Genomic DNA, 23,201 nt, shown 5'->3' on the forward strand with positions numbered 1-23,201 from the left:
GCTGCTTTTTGAAAGCCTTTTAAAATTCCACAACTTGGGCAAATAGCAGGAGAGTGATTTTAAGTTTCTTTAGAATTACAGGCTTTAGTCAGTATATGATGGAGCCTTTTCCCAGAAAAATGTTCATATAAAACTTTGCATGCAGTTTTAGGGTTTCAGAGACCCGTAAAGCCTAGCCATAGACATGGTTCATTGTCCGATCCTGTTTAAGTACCCGTTTAAAACCCTTTGGAGATGTTAGGAGTCACAACAGAGTATCTCTGAAAATGTAATTAGCAGAAAGAACATTTCAAAGACTGCTGTTCTGCTTAGACTTTCTAGTTTGTCTTCTGCCAGGCTTGCCAGAATAAATGAGTTTCCTGGCCTGGTGTTCAAAAGAATTGACATTTAAATTAGTCTCTCTCCTCCCATGTTTTCGCTTGGCACATCCTTGTCTCTACATTCTATCTCTGTGAACTTATTTCTTTCCAGAGTCAGCAGGATGTAGTGGCTGTTATTCCTTTCCCTCATCCTTCAAATACGTGCTTTTGATGCTATTTGCCTTTTTTTTTTTTGAGACAGAGTCTTGCACTGTCACCCCCAGGCTGGAGTGCAGTGGCATGATTCTCAGCTCACTGCAACCTCTGCCTCCCAGGTTCAAGCGATGCTCCTGCCTCAGCCTCCCGAGTAGCTGGGATTACAGGTGCCCGCCACCAAGTCTGGCTAATTGTGCATTTTGGGTAGAGATGGGGTTTTACCATGTGGGTCAGTCTGGTCTTGAACCCCTGACCTCAGGTGATCTGCCCACTTCAGCCTCCCAAAGTGCTGGTATTACAGGGATGAGCCACCATGCTCGACCTACTATTTGCTGTTTTAATTTCATGAAATATTCCCTTTTCTTGGCTTACATGTCAGTTTTCTTGTTGAACAGCATGCACAGTGAGTAGAATGTTATAAAAAGGCATGAACTTTGGAATCAGAGAGACCCAGGTTCCTGTTCAGTGTTGCAGAAATGCTGTTCTGCAATAGGCTAGTTGTCAGTGGGCAAATTACTTATCTCTCAGAGGCTTATTGGTAAAGTGTGAGTGATATCTCCTTTTAGGCACTTTGAAGAGGCTATCTCCTAATCCTGTAGAGGACCTGGCATTTAAAAGTGGTTGTGATGACAGTTGTAGCTAGCCATTAGCATAGCGCTGGATCCATGGTGGGGAAGTGTTGCACATGCAGTATCTCTTAGACTTTACAGTGTCCTCATCAGTTAGGAACTGCTCTAACATGAGGATAGGGGTGAGGAAATTAGACTTCCTGCCCCTAACTGCCTTCCACTCGTCTCCAAGTTAATGGCAACAATGACACTGCTTTGGCTGGATCACCATGGAAGATTCTCACTAGCCAAATTTATTGCTATCTTAGTTAAATTATGCCAGAACATAAAATGTGAATAGTTATTGTCAAAGCAATATCATCTCAGCTGTAACTTGGATAGTCAGAAAGTATCTGTAATCTAGGGTAATCCTATCTGAAACATAGCTGAGAATAAACAAGAAATAACGATAATTCCATAGCAAATATTGGTGACACGAAGTCGTATGTTTTGACTACTTAAGCTAGGTCTTAAATGTTTCCACTAAAATTTTCAAATTTAAGGGCATAGCCCAGGGTAGCTTATTATGAACATGATATATTTTGGAAATCTTACATTTTCTCCTAAAAGTTCTTGGGAGGTGCATCTGAGGCTGTAAATAACCAAAACCATTTTTAAAAAATAAAATGCATTTTTTAAATTCCTCCAAATTTTAAAAAATAATTGTTGCAGGAAAAGATGCTAAACCTAGTTTTTAGCTTTGTACCCCAACTATATTTCCAAGATGTACTTTAGCCTGGGAACCATACAGAACCATACAGAATTAGTTCTAAGAATTTATTGTCTACTTACTTTTGTATTTGGTACAGTTATAACAGGGTTGATTATATGGTTTCTAAAGCATGACTAGAAAGAAATATGTCTATCAGTTATTTCTTTGATCTAAATTAGGAGGAGCTAGGGAAAGGGCTTCAACAGGAAGTTACATACTTTACAGAAAAGTGATCATTGATAGCCAAATTGTGTAGGCATCTCAACCCTGTAACACAGATTCTGTCTGTCTCTGGGATCATACACTATGGGAAGAATCTTTGCAAGCAACATTCTACTTACAGGGAGCCGTAACAAGAGTTTCATAAACTGGCTAAATTTTCTTTGGGATATTCTGTCTAGTATGGTGCATTGTCTAATGGATTTCACATAGCTGAGAGCTGATCATCCTGTAATCTGTGGGAAAATGTCCTCTCTGGCTAAAACTTTGTTGTAATTCCTTTAACTCCTCAGCTTTCATTTTCTACAGGTTTGTTTTTTGTTTTGTTTTTGTTTTTTAAACATTTCCCTCCTCTGATTCACTCCTTTTGTTCTCATTTTCGTGGCCTGAGCACATGGTGATGCTAGGACTATTCTTTTCACAGGTTCTTAACAATTTTCTTTTCAAGTATCCTATCATTGAGTTCATCTGTGTATTAGAGAAGTCTCCCTTACATTTCATTTTTATATGTTTTCTTTCTCATCAAGAGATAGTTTGTAGCCATTTACTTTCAAATCCAAGTTTCTGTGGTTCTTAAGACCTTTATCATTTGTCCTGTTAATTTCACTTCATTTCCTCTTTAAAACGTGTCCTCTGTTTCCCATCTTCTGCAGCCACTTTCCTGTTCCCTGTTCGTTTAATTTGGCAAGGACCACTCTGTGTTGGGAATTTTCTCTTTTTGAAAGCTCAACTAACAACCTAACTTCTAGGAAGTTTTTTGTTGCTACTATTATCAACTTATATCATCTTACCCTCGTTTTTGCAACCCTCTGTTAATAACATATTTATATAACTATAGTTATTAGCAACCTGGGATCATTTTACTTGGTTACATGGGAACACATGTATCTACCCAGCACAGTTTTAAGGCATGTGAGACCTTTGTTTGATTGCCATCCTAACATAGTACCAAGTCCTAAAAACTCATTAGTAAAGATAAAATGTCCTTGCCTTTTGCTTAACATCTACATATACACACACACAATATTTAGTTGCAGTTCACAGTTATTGCACACACAATATTTATTGCACACACAATATTTAGTTTTTGCACGCACAATATTTAGTTGCAAAATTATTGCACACACAATATTTAGTTGCAGTTCACAGTTTCACTTGGCCATTTTTTTGTTTATAATTTCCCCTTTCTCATTAAAAAAGCCATTGTTTTCTAAGCTTTAGGAATTAGAGAAGCTCATTTTATTCCCTATACATGCTGCTGCTGGATTATTTAGGTCTTTTGTGGCTGTGTTTTATCTTTCAAACTAAAACCCTTTCAAGAAATACAAAACAAAACAAAACTCAACAGAATATTTATATTTTTTAAATACCTGGGGTTGATTTAAAGAAATTTTAAACATCCTAATCACAGTATTCTCAAAGCATATTTCCAGTACAACCTGTGAAGAGCTCATGTATGCACTCACGGGGTCCTGTCTCTGCAGTTGACTGGATCATTGCCGACATCTTGGCCATCAGGCAGAATGCGCTTGGACATGTGCGCTATGTGCTGAAAGATGGGTTAAAATGGCTGCCGTTGTATGGGTGTTATTTTTCTCAGGTAACTTGTTTCCATGCTTTTCTCTCTATATATGTAGTCTATAATTTTGGGGGTTTGGGGGAGGGGGAGACATCTCACTTGGTTGCCCAGGCTGAGTGCAGTGGTGTGAACACAGCTCACTGCAGCCTTTACTGCCAGGGCCCAAGTGAACCTCCTGTCTCAGCCTCCCAAGTAGTTGGGACTGTGAGTGCCCACCACCATGCTCGACTACACTGTGTATTTTTTGTAGAGATGGGGTCTTACTGTGTTGCCGAGGCTGGTCTTGGACTCCAGCAATCTGCCTGCTTCATCTTCCCAAAATGCTGAGATTATAGGTGTGAGGTGCCACATTCAGCCCTATTTTATATTTTAAAATTTAACATATACTTAATGTAAATATGTGGTTTTTAAAATGGGTTTAATAGTTTATTCTCAATTGAAGTAATTTTAATTGGTATTTTTAGTGGTATGTATTCATATACCTGTCTAATTATCCATAAACTTTCCTTCAGCATCTATGGGGACTGGTTTTAGGACCACCACAGACCAAAATCTACAATGCTCAAGACCCTCGTATAGAATGGCATAGTATGTGCATGTAACCTACGGACTACTTTAAGTCATCTCTAGATTACATATAATATCTAATACATTATAAATGCCATGTAAATGGTTGTTATACTTTATTTTTTTACTTGTATTATTTTGTTATATTATTTTCACTTGTTCACGTATTTTGATCTGTGGTTGTTCAATCTGCAGATGTGGAACACATGGAAATGAAGAGCCAGCTGCAGTAAAAGTAAATGAAAGAGCAAACATGCAAATGTACAAAGATTAAACAAATAGGAACTTTAAAGGCATAGAATTTGATACACAATTACATTAAGAAACTATTGTTAACAGTAATTAGTCGTCCATATGATATTTTTAAAATAGTGAGCGATATATATAAAGTGCTTAGCGTGAAGAAACTTATTTCTCCAGTTCTGGAAGCTAGACACCAAAGATAAGGTGTTGACAGGATTAGTCTCCCCAAGCCTCTCTCTCTGACTTGCAGGCAGCAGCCAGCCTTCTTCCTGGGTCCTCATGTGGTTTTCTCCCTGTGCCCAAGCAGCCCTGGCACTGCTTCCTCTTCTTTGAAGGACTAGTCACACTGGATGACTGATTCTTCTGCAAAGCCTTCTAAGGTCCCACTCTTAGGCCCTTTTTTAACCTTTATTAGCACCTCTAAGTCCCTCTCTGAATACAGTCACAGTGGGAGCTATTAGAGCTTTAGTAGACCGACTTGAGGGAACACAGTTCTATCCATAACAGCACCACATAAATATCTGTAGCAGGACTGATTTTTTAAAAAATACCTAAAGACCATGAGTATTGACATTTTAAGGACTTTTTAGTGACACTGTAATAAGTGGGTGGAAAAATTGGGAGTTAAATCCATCTGATTGATCACATTTTTTATTTTTAAAAATGTATATTTAAGAAAGAAGGCATTTTCATTTTAACTGCCAACAAAAATAAAGTTTATATATTTTCCAGTACAGTGGCACATGCAGTTTTCTTGAATTGAGACAAGGTAATTTTCAGCTGAGTGTTCTTTAGAAGCTAATATTTGAAGGTATTAAATACAGATTAAATTCTGAAATGTAGTTTGTATTCTGTACTTTTTGAAAGAAAAGTTGCCTTTTTGATGACTGCAGCCAATCGTTATTTTAAAAGTAAACCCTTATTTCTCCTGTTTATATTGTGGCAGCATGGAGGAATCTATGTAAATCGAAGTGCCAAATTTAATGAGAAAGAGATGAGAAACAAGCTGCAGAGCTACGTGAACGCAGGAACTCCAGTAAGCACCTACCCACTTCTGTTCTTCCTACCACCTCTCGGTTTCTACATTTAAGAATTAAATTCAAATCTCAGAATTGTTTTGAAAATGTATTTTCCCATGTCTCATTACTAATTCAGAGTTATGCTGAGGTAACAGAAACCTTTCAAATATAGGTAAGCAGGTTTTTCAGCCATCAGAAAGATTGCTGTAAGCAACGAGGTCCTTTGCTGGTCAGTGTGAGAGGAATTAAGAGAACACTTGGTGTCTTTCACAGTCTATAAATAGGACTAACTGCATTTTCACCTGACATTTAAGTACTTTAAGAGCTCATCTTGTCTTCTTTAGTATCAGATTTAGTTTTAGAAGCAGCAACTGTTTTTTGTCACTGTAAATTTGGAATGTCTTACATATACAGAAAAAAACAAAAAAGTGTGAATATCCACAAATGTAAAATCATTCAGCGTAAGTAATATTTTATAAAACTTTGTTCCACAAAAGTGGGGGGAGTTCCTTCTGCTATGTGTAGAATGCTGATTGCTGCCAATGGCTTTTCCCATGGTTCCCTCCTAAGACAAAGCACCATGAGCACGTGACTACTTGGCTTTCTCTTTCAGTGCATAACATGTGCTCAGAAGCTTAGCTCATGTGCACAGGATTTCCCTTTCCTCTCTTGCCCCCTCCCTCCATCTTCCCCCCTCTCCTCTTGCCCTCCCTTCACCGGGGTCCCTGGGCAGCCATTGGAGCTCATGGTGAAGGAAGACTTCTTCATGGTCAGCTGGTTAAGTGCCCACTGTGAGCATTGTTTATTCACGCTTCTTCTAGGTGTCTTTACGTTAGGACATTGCATCCTATTCTGAGCATGTGTGGGGTGACAAGCAGAATGGAATAAGATGAATGGTAACCCTTTATCCTGTTATAGCTCAGCCTTGAGAACCAAGCTTGGTGTCTTCTAAGGGTCTGGTTAGTCTGAAACAGTGTGGTGAATTTGGGCAGAATTGTGGCATTGTATGTAGATCTCCAAAAGACAGAATGGGTTGGTAATATGTTTAGCAACCTTCTACAAAACATTAAAATTTAACAATCATGAATTTTTACCTTAAAACGTCCATCCCACTTCTTTCCCAGCTGTCCAGTCACCCAGCCACAGATGACTGCTGTGGAGTTTCTTCTGTGTCCTGCTATGGAAATTGTATATATGAAGCAAACAAAGATAGCTACCTCTTGGGTGAATGTTGGTGTTTTATACACAGTGGCCCCTTGCTTTTTTGGCCCCATAAATATAGCTGTCAGTAGCGCTAGGACTGAGAAAATCAGCTCTGCACACTTGTCATGTGTCTGTTTCTCTAGCTGCCTTCATGAGTTTCTCTCCTTGTTTATGGTTTGCTGCAGCTTAAGTATAATATATCTGAGTGTCATTAAAAAAAAATTTACCTTAATTGGTCCTCTGAGCTTGGATTTATGATTTGGTACCTGTTATTAATTTTGGAAATTTCTTTGCTCTTATTTCTTTAAATATTATTCCTACTCTATTTTTTCTTCTCCAGTTGTGTTTGTGTTGGCTCATTTGTTGCTGTTCTTTAGTTCTTGGATGCATTGTTTGTTTTTGTTTTGTTTTATGCCCCCCTCCCTTTTTTCTTTTTGCGTTATAGTTTGGATAATTTCTGTTGACCTATCTTCAAGTTCAGGGATTCTTCCTTTGGCTTTGTTGAGTCCACTGATAAACCAGTTGAAGGCACTCTTCATCTCTGTTACTGTGTGTTTCATTCCTTGCATTTCCCTTTGATTCTGTTTCACAGTTTCCATCTCTGTGCTGAGACTATCTATCTGATGGTAAACCTTTAACATTTTATTATACTTGCAGTTATCTTAAATTACCTGCTTGATAATTCCAACATTTGCACCATATCTGAGTCTGGAAATTTTGATTGCTTTGTCTCTTCAGATTGTGCTTTATCTTGCCTTTGTTGTACTTCCTAACATTTTGCTGAAAGCTGGGCCTCTTTTGTAAGACAGGAGAGATGGAGGCAAGTTGCCTTGATACCTGGAAATGGATAGATTTGTCTTTCTGCTCAGGTTTTAGTGTTGAGGAGTTGAGTCAGTCCACTCAGGAGTTGCACTGGATTTGGGTTCTGCTACTGTACTTTTTCTCACAGGCTTCGGGTTTCTGTAGCACTCATTACTTTGTGTGTAGGTGGGAGATGTCCTCCCATAGAGCTTTTCCTCAGTGTCTGTTCCACACTCAGCATTTTCACATGGCTCCTCAGACTGGCTCTCCTCTTTGTGCCTTTCCCCACTGTACTTCGCTGACACTTGTTACTGAACTCGTTAGTTTGATGGTAGAAGGAGAAGGAAGGGAAGTGTCTTTTTATTCTTCAGGAGAATCTCGGGGGTGGAGCCTTCTCTGACCTTGCCTTGCTTCTGGCTGGAAGTCTGTGCCCAGGTTGTATTCCTGCCTTCTGTAGAGTCTTTTCCCCTGTTCTCATCCCCCAGCCTCACATGGAAAGCAGGGTTTTGTTGCCCCTGTTCATCAATTTAAGGCTGTTGTTCGGTAAGAAGGATAGAGGGAAGATCTGGGCTGGGCCCTGAGCCTTTCCCACGGGGCTCCTGCCCCTCCCACAAGCCTACATCCAGTCTTCCCCAACCCCAGTATGTTTTCCTTTTTCTTTCTTTTTCTTTTGAGTACACAGAAGGTCTGTGGGTAGGGCCTGTGAATTGTGGTACATTCTCCTTGTCTGTAGCCCAGGGGTTCTTCTGTTCCACTGGCTTATACTTGGCTTTCTGCAAAATTGTTAAAATTTTTAGCCAAATTCTTTTTTGCTGGCATCTGTTAGCATTGGCCCTCAAGTACACAAGTGCTTGCATTTTGTTTCACCTTCGAGTTTTCTGTCTTTCCTTAAACTTTTGGGTTAGCTGGCTGCCTTTTAACCTTTCAGCTCTCTGAAGGGTCCAAGAAAAGTCATGAACCTACAGATTGTCCGTGTTGCTGCTGTAGGGTTGGGAGCAGTATCCCTTCAGCATTCTACATACTTCATGGATGCAGCCTCCCATTTTTGGTTAATAAATTTCAAAACTTGGAAAACTTTAGATTTATAAAAATGTTACACAAAAAGAAGAGATTGTTCCTATTTACTGTTCATCTGGGTTTAGTGGTAATATCCAATGGTGACCTTATATAACAGTGCATTTGTCAAAACTAAGAAGTAAATTCATACCGCACTATTAATTGTACTACAGATTTTTATTCAGACTTCGCTAGGTTTTCCACTAATGTCCTTTTTCTGTTGTAAAATACAATCCAGAATGTATACAAATCCATTCAGCTCCAGTGTTTAAAATTTATTGCTTTTCATTATATAAGCGCTATATGGTTTTTGTCAAATCTGTGATTTTGGTTTTAACCTTCAAGCTTGTCTTTGTTTCTTTAAGTGTTAAAGGCATTATTTAAAAGGTGTGTTGGGTTATTTCAGTGCCTGAAGTGTCTGAGTCTGCTGTTTTCTGCTGGTTCTTGCTCATGGTACTTTCTTTCCTTATTTGCTTTGTTATCTTCCTTTGCTGCTGGTTGTATTTTGTAAGTTTGCAGAAATCAGTTGAAGCCTCAGGTGAAAGTGTCTTTCTCCAGAGAACATTTGTACCTGTTTTAGCTGGACCCCTTAAGCCTCCCCTAGTCTGGACCCCACCCAAACCAAATTCTGAGTTGGAGGCGAACTGAGCCAGCCATTCAGGCAGTACAGCCACGGTTGCAAATCCACATGAGACCTGCTCACCTCTAATTTACTTTCACTCCGAGAGTGGAGCCTTTGGTGTTTCCTTTACTTCTGGTCTCTCTTCACATTTCTCTTAGAAGGTCTATGGGCTTCCATTTCTGTTCCCCTCGTCGTTTGAGTCTTATAAAACAAAGTTCTGTTTTACGCTTACTTCTGCTTTACTGTGTTTGCTTAATTTTGGTCTTAACATCTTGCCAACTCTTGGATACTTTTAAAATAATGTTATATCTAGCTTTTTAATTTGTTTTCAGTAGGAAGGTTGGTTCAAATAACCTAGTCTATTATGGTCTACCAGAAGAGCCTTCCTGTGTTTTGTGGGCAAAATTCCAGCCTTTTATGTTCCTAGCACAGTATGGATAACAGACTGGCAGGCTCAGGAGGCAGTGCTGAGCACTGTCACTGTAGGGTCACTGTCCCAGATCGGGTTTCTAAGAATCTGGATGGCTGTTTGATTTCTTAATATGGAAGCGCTGTGAAAGAAGACACATCTTGCTCAGGTTCTTTATGACTCTTGTTTCTGAAGGTGAATTAAGTAAGTGACATGGTGGAATCTGTGAAGTCAGCTTTCATGTGGCTTAATAGTTCTCATCAGTCTATTTCATGATTATATCAGTTCTTACTTGGCATTAGTATTATTTGAAAAATGCAGAATTTTGTTTTAAAAATATATTTGTATTATAAATTATGAAGAAATACATCTTCATAATTATTGCTGGGACAATGCAATAGTTTGATAAGGTACTTATTGGTTGTGGATGCAAATGAAACATATTTGTGATAAACATAATTATACTTACAGAAGTCATTTGTTAGAGTATGAGCTAGTAAAACTTATGACACAAATATGAAGACTTACACTTTTTCTTCTAACTTTCACTTAAGTTTGTTTTCAGATGTGAGGCAGCCTGGTCTATGAGAGTATTGGTTTTGAAATTAGATTTGGTTTTCAATCCCAGATCTGCTGTTTAATCTTTTTTATTTCAGGTAGATTTTCTGGATAACTTGCTGCAGTTTATACAGCAGTACTTGCCACTTCAGTTTTATGTTATGGAGAGATGGCTTCTTTCCTTAAACCTCATGGACCAACCCCTGCTAGCTTCTGACTTTTTTTTCTGCCGCTTCCTTACCGCTCTCAGCCTTCATAGAATTAAAGAGAGTTAGGGCCTTGCTCTGGATTAGGATTTGCCTTAAGGGAATGCCATGGCTGGTTTGATGTTTTATCTAGAGCACTCAAACTTTCTCCATATCAACAATAAGGTTCTTTTGCTTTCTAATCATTTGTGTGTTCAGTGAAGTAGCACTTTTAATTCTCTTTAAGGACTCTTCCTTTGCATCTACAACTTGACTGTTTGGTGTAAAGGGCCTAGTTTTTGGCCTGCCTCGGCAGCAGACCTTCCTCACTAAGCCATTTCTAGCTATTAATGTAAAATGAGAGACGGGCAACTCCTCCTTTCGCTTGAACACTTAGTGGCCATGGTTGGGTTATTAAGTGGCCTAATTTCAATATTGTTGTGTCTAGGGGAATAGAGAAGTCAAAGGGGTAGGAGAGAGAGAGACGGGAATGGGCCACCAGTGGAGCAGTCAACACACATGACATTTATCAGTTAAATTTGTCATCTTATATGGGTGCAATTCATGGTACCCCCCCAAACAATTACAGTAGTAACATCAGAGATGACAGATCACAGTAAGATATAATAACATGAAATATTGTGAGAATTACCAAAAGATGACACAGAGATGTGAGGTGAGCACATACTATTGGCAAAATGGCAGCAATAGATGCTTGATGCAGGGTTGTCACAAACCTTCAAATGGAAAAATGCAGTTTCTGTGAAGCTCAGTAAAGTGAAGCATGATCAAATGAGGGGAGCCTGTCACTCCTAAGAATGTTCCTTTACAAGTTTTTTGCATCTGTGACTTGCCTTTTCCAATTTATAAATCGTGTCTTTTTTGAGAACATTTTAAAATTTTTTATAAATTTATATGTATCTTTTGAAGAACATACTTTTAAGCTTATTTTTTTCCTCTCATATTTTCTGCATTTTGTATCCTATTTAAGAAGTCCTTGCCAAACTCAAGGTTGCTAAGATTTTCTCCTATGATTTATTCTGGAAATTTGAGAGTTTTGCTTTTACATTTAGGTCTAGAATGTATTTCTAATTAATTTTTTATATGCTGTAAGGTCGAAGTATTTTTTTTAAATATAGATAACCATCACTGCAGAAAAGATTATTTTCCCCCAATGTTTGAAATAAGTAGACTGAATATAAATGGCTGTATTATCCCTAGATCAGTGGACTATTTGTTCTGTTACATTGATCTATGTCTGTATCCTTATGCCAGTACCATACTGTCTTAATAAAACTCACTTTATAATAAGTTTTGAAATACTGTAGTTTTCTTCTAAATTTGTTCTGTCTTTTCAAAGTAGTTTTGGCTATTTTGGGTTCTTTGCATTTCTATATGAATTATAGAATTAGATTGACAATTAATGTTCGTGGGCTTTTCATTTTGATTGTATTGAATGTATAGATGAATTTGGGAAGAATTGATATAGCAGGATTGAATCTTTGGATTTATGAACATAGCCTACATTTGTTTACTTAGGTCTTCTTTGTTTATCTCAGTGTGTTTTGTACTTTAAATGTGCATGTTTGCACACGTTTTGCCAGGTGTATTCCCTAAGAATTTTAGTTTTTGATGCCATTGTAGATGACATTTAAAAATTTTTTGAGTTTCTGATTGTTAACCTAGGCATATAATTGACTTACTTATTGTCTAGTAACTTAAAATTATATATTTCTTAGGATTTCCTACATAAACAATCATGTCATTGTTATAGAAATAACAATTTTACTTTGTCCTTTTTAACCTTGATGACTTTTATTTTATCTTGCTAAATTTTCTGTCTAGACCTCCTAGTACAGCCTTGACTAGAACTGGTGTGAGGGAAATCCTTTCCGTGTTCCTCATCTTTAGGGAAAAGCACTCATTCTTTTACACATTCTTTAGGTCCTAGCCCCGTCACCCTTCCTAAATTCCCTCTCCTCATTTTTCTTCATGTCACCTTGTTCTTTTTCTTTGCAATCATATCATGATATGTAATTACATGTTTTAATTTATCTGTTTAACGTGTTTCTTTTCTTCACTTGCCTACAAAGACCATGAAGGGAAGGACCTTATGTGTTGTTATTTTGTATGTAGTTCCTGGAACATAACAAGTATATAAGAAATAGTTCTGAATTAGTTCTGAATGAATTCATGCTTTCTTGCTGTCAATGTTTTACATTAAACACCTGAGACACAGCAAATAATACCATATGAGTTATTATTAACCTTTGAAATAATCGTTTTATTTTTAAATGATTGAGTTGCTTTCATGGCTTTGAATGTAAGCCTTACTGGTAGAAAATACATTTTCATGAAAATGAATGTTTGGTTTTTAGAATTAGCTTTAATAATTGTCTTCCTGTTTTTTTTTCTAGTTGCTGGAATATAATTAGGAATTCTGCATTTTTTCCTAATTTTACCCATTTTTTAACATTTTCTTAACAGATCTGATCAAACTTCATTATGAAATATAAAGATATGTAATATAATCTGTTAATTTCTAAGTTAGGCATGGGTTCTGAAGACTATTAGATGAATGAACAAAAAGCATGCATAACTGCATGGAAGGTGAAAATGCATAATTTTCAGATACCATTATACCAGTATCTAAAGGAAAAATTCAGTCCCACATAGGTTTTTAAGTAGGAGCTTTATAATCATAGACATCCCAATGAGGACCGAATGAGATACGTACAGAGGTGGACGGTATTGTCTGAATAGCGTCTGAGATCTGGCAGGAATGGACTCAGTGAACACAGTTTTCTCCCATCAGCTCCCGTCTTGTTTCCTGTATTCTGTTTATATTTGAAAAGGTTTGCTATGAATATCTTAATTTTGTCTTCTGGCTGTCAAAGTTATTAGTGTAGTTTTTGTAACTCAGTTCTTAAAGTTAGGAGTTTTGCTGTATAATTTTAATGTTTCTGTTTTTACTTTCTCAAGCAGGTAAGTGTAAAAACTTAGACTAATTGATTACTTAGTAAACACCCAGCTTGATATTCTTTATATTATTTTAGTTTCAGTTTACATAACAAATAAGATTCTTTATTTATAAAGAAAAAATTTAAAATTTAAAATTCACTAAAGGAGCTGTGTAAAATAGGAATTCTGTGTGAAGCTGTTGAATATGAACACTTAAAACCTTTTACATGGTAGAAATTTAGTATATGAGTTTCCTCAAATGAGGTACTTTTTAGTGTTGGTACTTAAGGATACTGATTTCTAAAATTTGTACTTCTAAAAATGCCATATTACAGGATCTTGACAAGGAAAAAACTCAGTAATTGAGGCTTTGTATGAGTCTGCATTTCATGACCTATTTTTAATTAGTGAACTATTAGCATGTAATTAAAAATGTTTTTAGATTCTTCATGGTTGACCTACCAATGAATGTAACACTGCATTTAAAATATAGTCTATGCTGTGTTCAAACTTAATTGAATTGTTGAATTTTGGTTGCTCTGCTTGAAATGAAGGTCACATGTAAGTGAATAGACATTTTCTCTTAATGTAGGAAATACTTTCTTAGCATTAGTAGGTTTAGCTTTTTTAAGTTAACAACAGTAACAATAAAGCTCACACAAAATAAACTTAATTTCCTTTATGTCCCACAGATGTATCTTGTGATTTTTCCAGAAGGTACAAGGTATAATCCAGAACAAACAAAAGTCATTTCATCTAGTCAGGCATTTGCTGCCCAACGTGGTAAGTAAAAATTTGACAGTGTTTGAAGAAATAATTTTTAAAGATAGTAACATTTTTAGTTTTTCTGCTTGGAAAAGATAGTTTTGTTTTACAATTGAAAGAATGAATATATTCATTTCTTGAATTAATGTACATATTATCTCTTAGGAAATGAAGTTTCTTCTCCTTAATTCATTTGCATGCTCTTATTACATGTATCTGAGAAATTAAGTTTAACTGCCTGTTATGATACATATTCCTGTGCCATGGATTTATTTAAAATCTAAGTACATGATTATGTAGATGGAGGCTTTTTCTACAGTGGGGGTTACGTGTGATGGAGTTTCTGTTTTGTAAGTTGACAGACTGTTGGAGTCCAAACTCTGATTTTTATTAGCTTTGTCATTGCAAGTTGTGTAATGTTGCTGAGCTTGTTTCTTCATCTCCTAAAAGAACATATGCCTTATATGTAGATTCTGTGTGAGAATTCAGTTAGGAAATATGTCAGGCTCCTAATGGAGAACTTACACAAAGTTGGCTGACAGTGCTTGGAAGCTATTAATGTCCTCAACAAGGGTAACGTTCTTCACATCCATATTTTAGAAAATTGGATAACTGATACAACCGATAAGCTATGCAATTTAACCAAATTGGGTAGTATACAGAAAACAGTGGCTTTGCTATGTTCTCGTGTCTTTGAAGCTTGACTGTGGCTTAGTATGTGATCTCCATGTTGATTGTCAGACACTAACTGAGCAAATACCTCGTTTGTGACGTTATGCCAGGGCTTATGACAATGCTATCAAATGGAACTTTCTGCAATCATGGTAAAGTTCTTTATCTGCTCTGTCCAGTATGCTGGCTCCTACCAATGTAGATGTGGAGAATTCAACATGTGACTAGTGAATAAAATAAATTTTTAATTTTATTTAATTTTAGTTTAACTAAAATAAGGGGAAGCTTTTACAAGGTGCTTACAAGAGAAGATATGTCATATACATTTAACAGTACATTTGTAACAGTACATTTAACAAATGTTAGTTTGGCTGGGTACAGTGGCTCACGCCTGTAATCCCAGCATTTCGGGAAGCCAAGGTGGGTGTATCACCAGAGATCAGGAGTTCGAGACCAGCCTGACCAACAGGGAGAAACTCCGTCTTTACTAAAAGTACACAAAATTAGCTGGGTGTGGTGGCACATGCCTGTAATCCCAGCTACTCGGGAGGACGAGGCAGGAGAGTTGCTTGAACCCGGGAGGTGGAGGTTGCAGTGAGCCGAGATCATGCCATTGCGCTCCAGCCTGGGCAACAAGAGTGAAACTCTTGTATTAAAAACAAAACAAAAAAAGCCTGGTTTGTTTTTAAACACATGTCCTGATTAAGGAGTGGTGCAGAATACAAGGGCTCAGTTTGTCCCCCAATCTGTCAGCTCCCTTTTGACTTTGACTGCTTCCTCTATCTAGTGTAGATGCCACATTCTGTCATTTCAGTTGCTCTTTTGCAATGCCATTGTCTCTATTGCCCTTTTCACATTTATTAAACACAACAAAACAAAAATCCCCTCTCTCAAATTTATGTTTTCCTCTTCCTAGCACCCACTTTACCCCCTTTCCTTAACAGCCAAAGCCTTCTGAATCTGTAGTCTACCTTTGTTGTAAGCACTTTTTTTCAGTTCTCTGCTCTCAATTTGTTGTGGTCTGATTTGAAATTCTCTCCCTAGCTTCAGTGGGGCTGTTCTCCATTCTCCTCCCATCTCTCTGGCAATTATTTCCTGGCTTCCTTTCCAGCCTCCTGCTTCATCTTTTCCTGTTTCATGTGTTATTTCCAATGTTAGGTTTTGGTCTTTAATTAATTTCATTTTTTTTGTTTCTCATGGTGGCCTTCCTCTAAATCCATGGCATTAGCCACTGTTTACTTGACTGCTGATGACTCACAAGAGCTTCCTCCCCTCCATATCTCTCTGCCTACCTCTACAACCATCTGCAGTTGTCCACTAGAGAGCTTCACTTGACTGGCCCAAAGGGATGTCTTAAACTCAGCATATGGAAGATAGAATTTATCCTTCCACATGTATACTCATATTTCTTGTTTTGGTGACTCTGTCATTCAGTTTTTTTGCCTCAGTTTCGTTCACAAAAAGAATAAACTGGTAGAAACTTAGACATGGAGGAAGAAGCTGTTCACAGGGGTCCTGCAGAAGTGCAGGCCTGCAGTAATATTCCAACTCTCCTCAGCTATACAAAGAGTTTAACTAATTAGAATCATTTTAGATATTTGGCTTTCCAGAGGTTAGTAAGGAATTTGGAATTAAATATATCTTAATCTGCCTCCTGAACTCATTAAAGTGAGCCCCTATAGTGTTTTGTTTTGTTTTGTTTGTTTTGTTTTAATGCTATGGTTAAAACCGTAGTAGCCAGTGAAGGTGACATACTTAAGCTTTTTGAACTCTTATAGACACATCACTAAATTTCTGTTTCCTATTATAACGGCAAACCAGATACCTAGAATTTTCATGTTATTCATAGAATCAAAGCTTATCTGTTACTTCAGATCTATGAAACTTAGCTTTCATTCTGTGAATAACACTGGCCATTGTAGAGATTTGAGAGTCCTTTCAAAATGTGAGAACAAAGGAATAAGCTACAAAGCAATTTTTTTTCTTTGTTGACCTAACTGAATAAAAATTATTATGTCTAAAGCATCATATGAACAAATTTAGTTGGCAAATGGTAAGCTAATAATATTTGATAATATGGTAATTCCTAGTTAGTATATTACAATTAGTAAGACATAAACTAGAAAAAATGGGAAAAAGGCATGAATAAGAAATTCAAGAGATACAAATGAGACCCACACACTTGAACAAATGTTTATTCTTTCTCATAATCAAGGAAATAGAAATTGAATGAATACTTTGAAGCCAACTTCTGAAAGCATAGCAAACAAAAAGACTAGTGCTCAGCTGTGGGTGGTGATGGCACTCCCACCCTTCTGCCCGAAGTGTAAGAAGGTATGTTTGCTTCCTATGGCTGTTCTCAGGAAGCGCCACAAACTTGGTGGCTTAAAACACCAGAGATTTATTCTCTTACAGTTGAGAAGTCTGAAATGGGTCTCACCCGGCTGAAATCAAGGTGTTGGCAGGGCTGCCGTCCTTTGTGGGGGCTCTGGGGGATCCTGTTCTACGCGGGTTTCCTGTGCTTGGCTGAATGCTCTGCTTTCACCACCTTGAAGTTTGTCTGGAAATGGTACTGGGTCGCCCACAGCATGCAGCTGACTTGGTTCTACCTCCTCCTCACTCACTCTAAACCTGTGTTTTTGGGTCATTTCTAACCTCTTTTGTTGGCCCTTCTGTGGCTTTCAGGGCCTTCTGCAGCTCTTGCTTGCCCAAGTCCTGGGGTCGGCCCATCCCGATGCTGAGCCGTTCTGTTCCTGCCCTACCTTTCCTCAGCCCTTGGCAGCCCTGCTTGTTTTCTCCCTTCCCTCAATGGAGAACATCGTAAGTAATGCTGACTGCCTTCTACAGCCAAGCCATGCCATTTAATTTCAGCTGAGCCAAGTCCGTGTTTAGCAGCTCTTTTATTTTTCTCCTTTTGACTACCTCTTATGGTTTCATGGATTTTTTTCTCCTCACATTCAAGGAATTTTTTGCCTTCAGAAAGTTATGTTTCTCTGGAAAGAGTGTACCCAATATCCCTTTTGATTTCAAAATCTTAATGTGGACTCTCTTGACTTGGATTTCTTTCGAAGAAACTGCTGAATCTAACATGTCTAAGAAGAGAACTTTGGAGAAAAATTTTCCTCTTAGACACGGTGGCTTCAACAGTTTGTAAGCTCTTGACGCCATCTGTGCCGTCTCCATCATTGCCTCAGTCATCTTCCTTCTTCTCTGCTGGGGTTTCTCCCCAGTTTGCACGTAGTCCAATTCGGACATAACCGAGTCTACAGCTGTGCAAACAGAAGATTGGGACTCTTTCCTTTCTTTCTTGTATTTGACTCCATCTACTCTCCAGAAATGTGTCCCACCTCTAACTTACCCGTGACCTCCGAAGCATCCTATCATTTGTGTCAGTTGTCATATTTGTTAACTTTCATGTAACTTCTGACATTATGTATAACTTTATTTTATAACCAGGAAACAATTTTTAGTTATTGTAGAAATAAACAATGGAATATAATTTTTCTTTATAAAGATAACTATCACCTTCTCTTCCTTTAAACATTCTTTCCTTGGTTTTTGTATTACATTGGCTTTTCTCTTCTTCTTTTCCTGACTTGCCCTATTTCCTGTTATTATTTTTATCTTTTTTTAATGTGGATGTTTCCTAAGTCTGTATTTCTGGCCTTTTCATCTTCTACCCTTTACTATTCTCAACCACTGCCATCACTGCAGTCGTCTTATCCATTCACATGATCTCCACATGCTTATCTTTGGTTTCTTGCCATTTTACAGACCATATTTCCAACTCCTTCTAGAATGTTTTATTACCTCAGCTCAGTGTGCCCAATGTGAACTCATCTCTCTCCCCTTCTTTCTTCCTTTCTCTCTCCCTTGCTTCTTTTCCTTTCTCTCCCTCCCTCCCTTGCTTCCTTCCCTCACTCGTTCTCTCTTGCTTTCTTTCTTCTCTTCCCTCCTTCTCTTCCTTCTCTCCCCTCCCAACCAACTCCCAGGCTAAAGCAGTTCCCCTAAGTAGTTTGGACTACAGACATACATGTGCCACTGCGCCCAGCTCCATGTTCCCTTTCTTTCTCTGCCTCCTGCCCGCTCTCTTCTCTCTTTGTGTGACAGGTGCATGCACATAGGCATGCTCTGCATGTCTTCCTCCTGGTCATTCATTCCCCTTCTAGTTATGGCATGGCTTTCTCTATGCCTTCTAGAGCAGAAGCCTGGTTATTTTTTTCTCCTTTTCCCTTAGACCACATTCAGTCAGTTGCTGGTTCAGTATATATTTGGTGTTTGTAACATAACTTGATTACATTTTATCTTTTCAGTTTTCACTGCTTCAGTCCTAATTCAGCATTTTGTTGCTTTATGACCTAATGTCCTAAACTCTTTCTGAAGCTGGAACTGTTACTCTTCGCACCTACATTCAGTCTGTTCTTTGGCCTCCAATCCTTGCACTCCTACAGATCAACGGATGTGCCTCAGCCTATTATTCTGAAGCTGGCAGCAGTGTGACCTGGTGTGCTTGTCACTGTTAGCCTCTCCTGCTCTGCACAAGTGCTCCAGAGGTCTCCCGGGTCCCTGCTTCTGTACCTTTGCTCAAGAGTCCTTCTGCCCCTCGTTGTGTGCTGCACACCTCCACCTCGCCATATCTCCAGCATGCTCTTTGTCCTGAAGCTTTCACCAATCAGATATGTGTGATTTAAAAACCTTGAAGTATGAATAATATTTTTACATTCTGAGAACATCTTCTCTCTCTTTTAAGACAGCCTACCATGTACTATAGCTGTTTACGTTTTTTTATTGCCTCATTAACGTCTAACTTACATGTTTATAGTTTCACAATAGTGAAACTTCACTTCCCACCACTGCACTGAAAATACTGATCAAGGTATCATGGACCCTCCATCGTGCCCAGGAGTCACGTCTAGGTTCTGGGCCTTTCTGTGTCTTCCAGCAAATGCGGCTGAGCACTTCGCTCTTCCTGAGCTGTCTTCCTCTGGGGCCACCTGTGTCACCACCACAGTCCCCTTGCTTTTCTTCATCTTCATTGGCTATTCCTTTTCAAGAGCTGGATACTAAAACCTGGACTTTGTAGGATTTGGATTTGATATAGAGAATTTGATACAGAAAATGTCTGGAATAATAAAAGCCATTCCCAGCATATTCCTTAATTAGAAAATTTTTTTTAGTTTTGTTTACATATTATTAATGGCTATGATTCAGGTCACAAAGCTATTTTTTTTCAGACTTTCAATGATAATTCATTTTTGTGTGTGTTTTAAAAATACTGCCTTTCTTTATTTTCTTACTAACTTACTTGGATTTTAGCCTTTCTTTATTTTCTTACTAACTTACTTGGATGTTAGTAACTAGTTGTTCTTAGTGAATGCCACAGAGTGATGTTTTCAAACTTTGGACTTGATCAAGTTAGATGAGCTCCAGTAGCAATGAAGGAAGTGTTAACTAGTTTAATTGACAAATAGATGCTTCCCAGCTTGGTATGCTGTTGAGATTTTTGTTACAAGTTTGTGAATAAATTTAACTGCTTCTGCCCTGGGGACTGAAGTCAGATGTGTGGTTGTGGGAATCTTTTTCTTTCCCACAGCACCCTGCATTTTAAAAATTGTTGTGTGAGACAGTCCCACCATGTAATAGCCGTTCTTCCGTACTCAGCTACTTTCCCTGGAGAGGGGCCAGTAGAAAATCTAGACTAGCTTTTTGTAGTCTGTTTTCATGTCACCTATTGAGAGCTACTGTTTTCTGTTAAATTGTCAGTAAATATTTTAGTCAAGGAAAAGGGAGGTAATAGGAAGAAGAGAAGAACAAATCCTTAACCCTAGTAGGAACCTAATGAATGCAATTTGCTCTGGATAATTGCAGTAGTTCCCCAGCTAAAGACACTTAAAAATACAGCAGATATACCCAAGAGAAATGAAATCTTATGTTGATACAAAAGCTTGCTCATAGCAGTGTTACTGATAGTAGCCAAAGTATGGAGGCAACCCCAATGCCCGTGAGTATGACTCGGCCGCACAGAGGAATGCAGCACCGGCACCTGCAGCCGCACAGATGCTCCTCGGCTCCAGGCCGAGTGAAAGAAGCCGGACACAGGAGGCCATGTGCCATGTGACTATTTCTGGGAAATCTTGAGTAACCGTAGGCAAGATGCTACCACCTTTGTTCAGTGGCCAGAAGCGAGGATACTAATATTTGCCATTGCCAGGCTTTACTAGATTGAAGGGTTTCCAATAGGCCACAAATTTCTAACACAGTGACTTGTACATGTAGATATTTGATCAATATATATCAAATGAATATTGATTTAAACAAAAAAAGGCAAGTGTGAGTGCTTTCTAAACTTAAAGCTCTAAAGATACGAGGTTGATGGCATTAATTGATCCTGGTGTGTTATTTGAGGAAACTTTAAAATAATTTAGATGTTAAAGTTAATATATTTTATTGTGGAGGTGCTTTGTAACTAAATTATGGCCACGCTGAATTGACTTCTCCTCTAGGCCTTCCAGTATTGAAATACGTGCTCACACCACGGATAAAGGCAACTCACGTTGCTTTTGATTGCATGAAGAAGTATTTAGATGCAATTTATGATGTTACGGTGGTTTACGAAGGGAAAGACGATGGAGGGCAGCGAAGAGAGGCACCGACCATGACGGGTAAGTGTGTTCGTGCACCTGAAATGCCTGCCACGTGACACATACGCTGCCTGTGTTTATGTAGAATTAATTCAGCTTTACACAGTAAGTTAAGTGTACTTTTTTCCTTCATTACATTTACCAGGTATATTTTTCAAGATGTTATTAAGATGTAACAGTTGAAATTTCCTTATCTTGGCTGTCGTATTAGTCCTATGGACTCATCAATTATCATTCATCCAGCCTCTTTCTACCCAAAGTTCACCCATACAAATGGAAAGCTCCATAAAGGAGAGGAAGGCATGAGGAGCACATCCCCGGCAGTACCAAGGTGCACATTATTATCAGTGCTGCCCTTTTCACGGTATTTTTCATAAAATATTTATGACATTTGGTGTCGTTGTGACAAGAAGAAATACTGCTAAGTGTGACTTTTTTTTTTTTTTTAACATGCTGGGTTTTAAGAAACTTTGAGCTATTGTTAGATATAACCAGGAAAAAATAGAATTTTATGAGTTTTGTATTTATACCTCGTCAGCTGTTTGGGGTTAAGCTAACATGCCTGTCAGTGTGCTTGTATCAGTAGGGTCTACTGAAGGCAGATGCCCAAAATATGAGCCACCAGCACGTTTTGGTGGCTCATATTTTGTAAACCCTCTCCTGAGGCATTCCTCTGAAGTTGATGTGCCTTGGAAATTTTATGGAATAATATTTTTAGCTACAATGAAACATTTATGAAAGTAGACACTATTAAATCATTCGGAAGTGAGCAAGGATAGAAATTATTCTTCCCAACCTTACACATAGGCCTTCTAGATGTAGCACTGTGCATGATTACATTATCTAACACTGTGTGTATTCTTTGGATATCAGGGAGCTTTCCAAGTGCAGTGAGAGCATAGTTGTAAAATGATTACTCTGGGTGTGACAGAAAGATCAATCTTAAATAATGATAAGATGAGGCTCACTCAGGTTTTAGAAGAAAAGCTCTCAGAGAAAGAGAGAGCAGCTGCCTACCATAGAAAGTTAGGGAGTGAGGCTAGAGGAGTGAGGCCCGGGGGCTAGCTAACATAAAATCAGTTATGGTGAATGGAAAAAAAATCTGACATAGTTATATCTGAAAGATGATTGCTCTCATAATTGTGTATAACACAGAGTAACTGTAAAGTAGGAAGCTAAGGTATTTTTCATTTTAAGTGTAAACTTTTGGAATACATAATGCATCAGTTGAAGCATGAAAACTACAAAGTACACAGTGAAATGTCTTCCTTGCTTTCCACCCTGCCACCTGGCCTTCCCTTCTCCTTCCTAGCGTAATCACTTTTCTTAATTTGTTGTGCATTGTATGTGCAAATTTAAGTATGTATTCTTATTCTACCGTCCTTTCTTAGAAAAGGTGGCATTTTAATATTTTTCTCTTTTAAACTATCAAAGGAGTTATTTACCTATTTTTACATTTGAAAACAGACAATTATTTAGCAAAGTTGTCATTAGTTTATTAAACAAAATAAGATTAAACAAGTGATTATAACCAATGAAAAACAGACTTTAGAAAGCACTCACATTTGCCTTTTTTTTAAAAATCAATATTCATTTGATATATATTGATCAAATATCTACATGTACAAGTCATGTAGAAGTTTCTTAGAAGTTTGTGGCCTATTGGAAACCCTTCAATCTAGTAAATCCTGGCAAGGGCAAATATTAGACTTCCCATGATAACCTTGTTTAAATGCTGCTACTCTTATCATGTCCCCTCCTGTCTAAGAACTCCTCGATTTAGCAGAGTTCAAGGGGAATGCCAGCCTCTGTAGCCTGCTGTCCAAGGACTGATTTCAGCCCTGAGCTTGGCCTTGCCTTGGCTTC

General features: G+C 38.0%; 1 protein-coding gene across 3 annotated transcripts in view; it reads left to right on the forward strand.

Moving 5' to 3' along the window:
* The window catches only part of AGPAT5 (1-acylglycerol-3-phosphate O-acyltransferase 5), a 60,658-nt gene that overhangs the window by 23,788 nt on the left and 13,669 nt on the right, over positions 1 to 23,201 (forward strand). For all 3 annotated transcript variants that reach the window (XM_017514373.2, XM_017514374.2, XM_037733418.1), the window contains 4 exons: positions 3,539 to 3,654; positions 5,390 to 5,479; positions 13,950 to 14,040; positions 21,198 to 21,356. In XM_017514373.2, the coding sequence (XP_017369862.1) occupies positions 3,539 to 3,654; positions 5,390 to 5,479; positions 13,950 to 14,040; positions 21,198 to 21,356 (456 nt within the window). The remainder of the gene's footprint in view (positions 1 to 3,538; positions 3,655 to 5,389; positions 5,480 to 13,949; positions 14,041 to 21,197; positions 21,357 to 23,201) is intronic.

Source organism: Cebus imitator, unplaced genomic scaffold, assembly GCF_001604975.1.
Source record: "Cebus imitator isolate Cc_AM_T3 unplaced genomic scaffold, Cebus_imitator-1.0 Scaffold523, whole genome shotgun sequence".
NCBI classification, from domain to species: Eukaryota; Metazoa; Chordata; class Mammalia; order Primates; family Cebidae; genus Cebus; species Cebus imitator.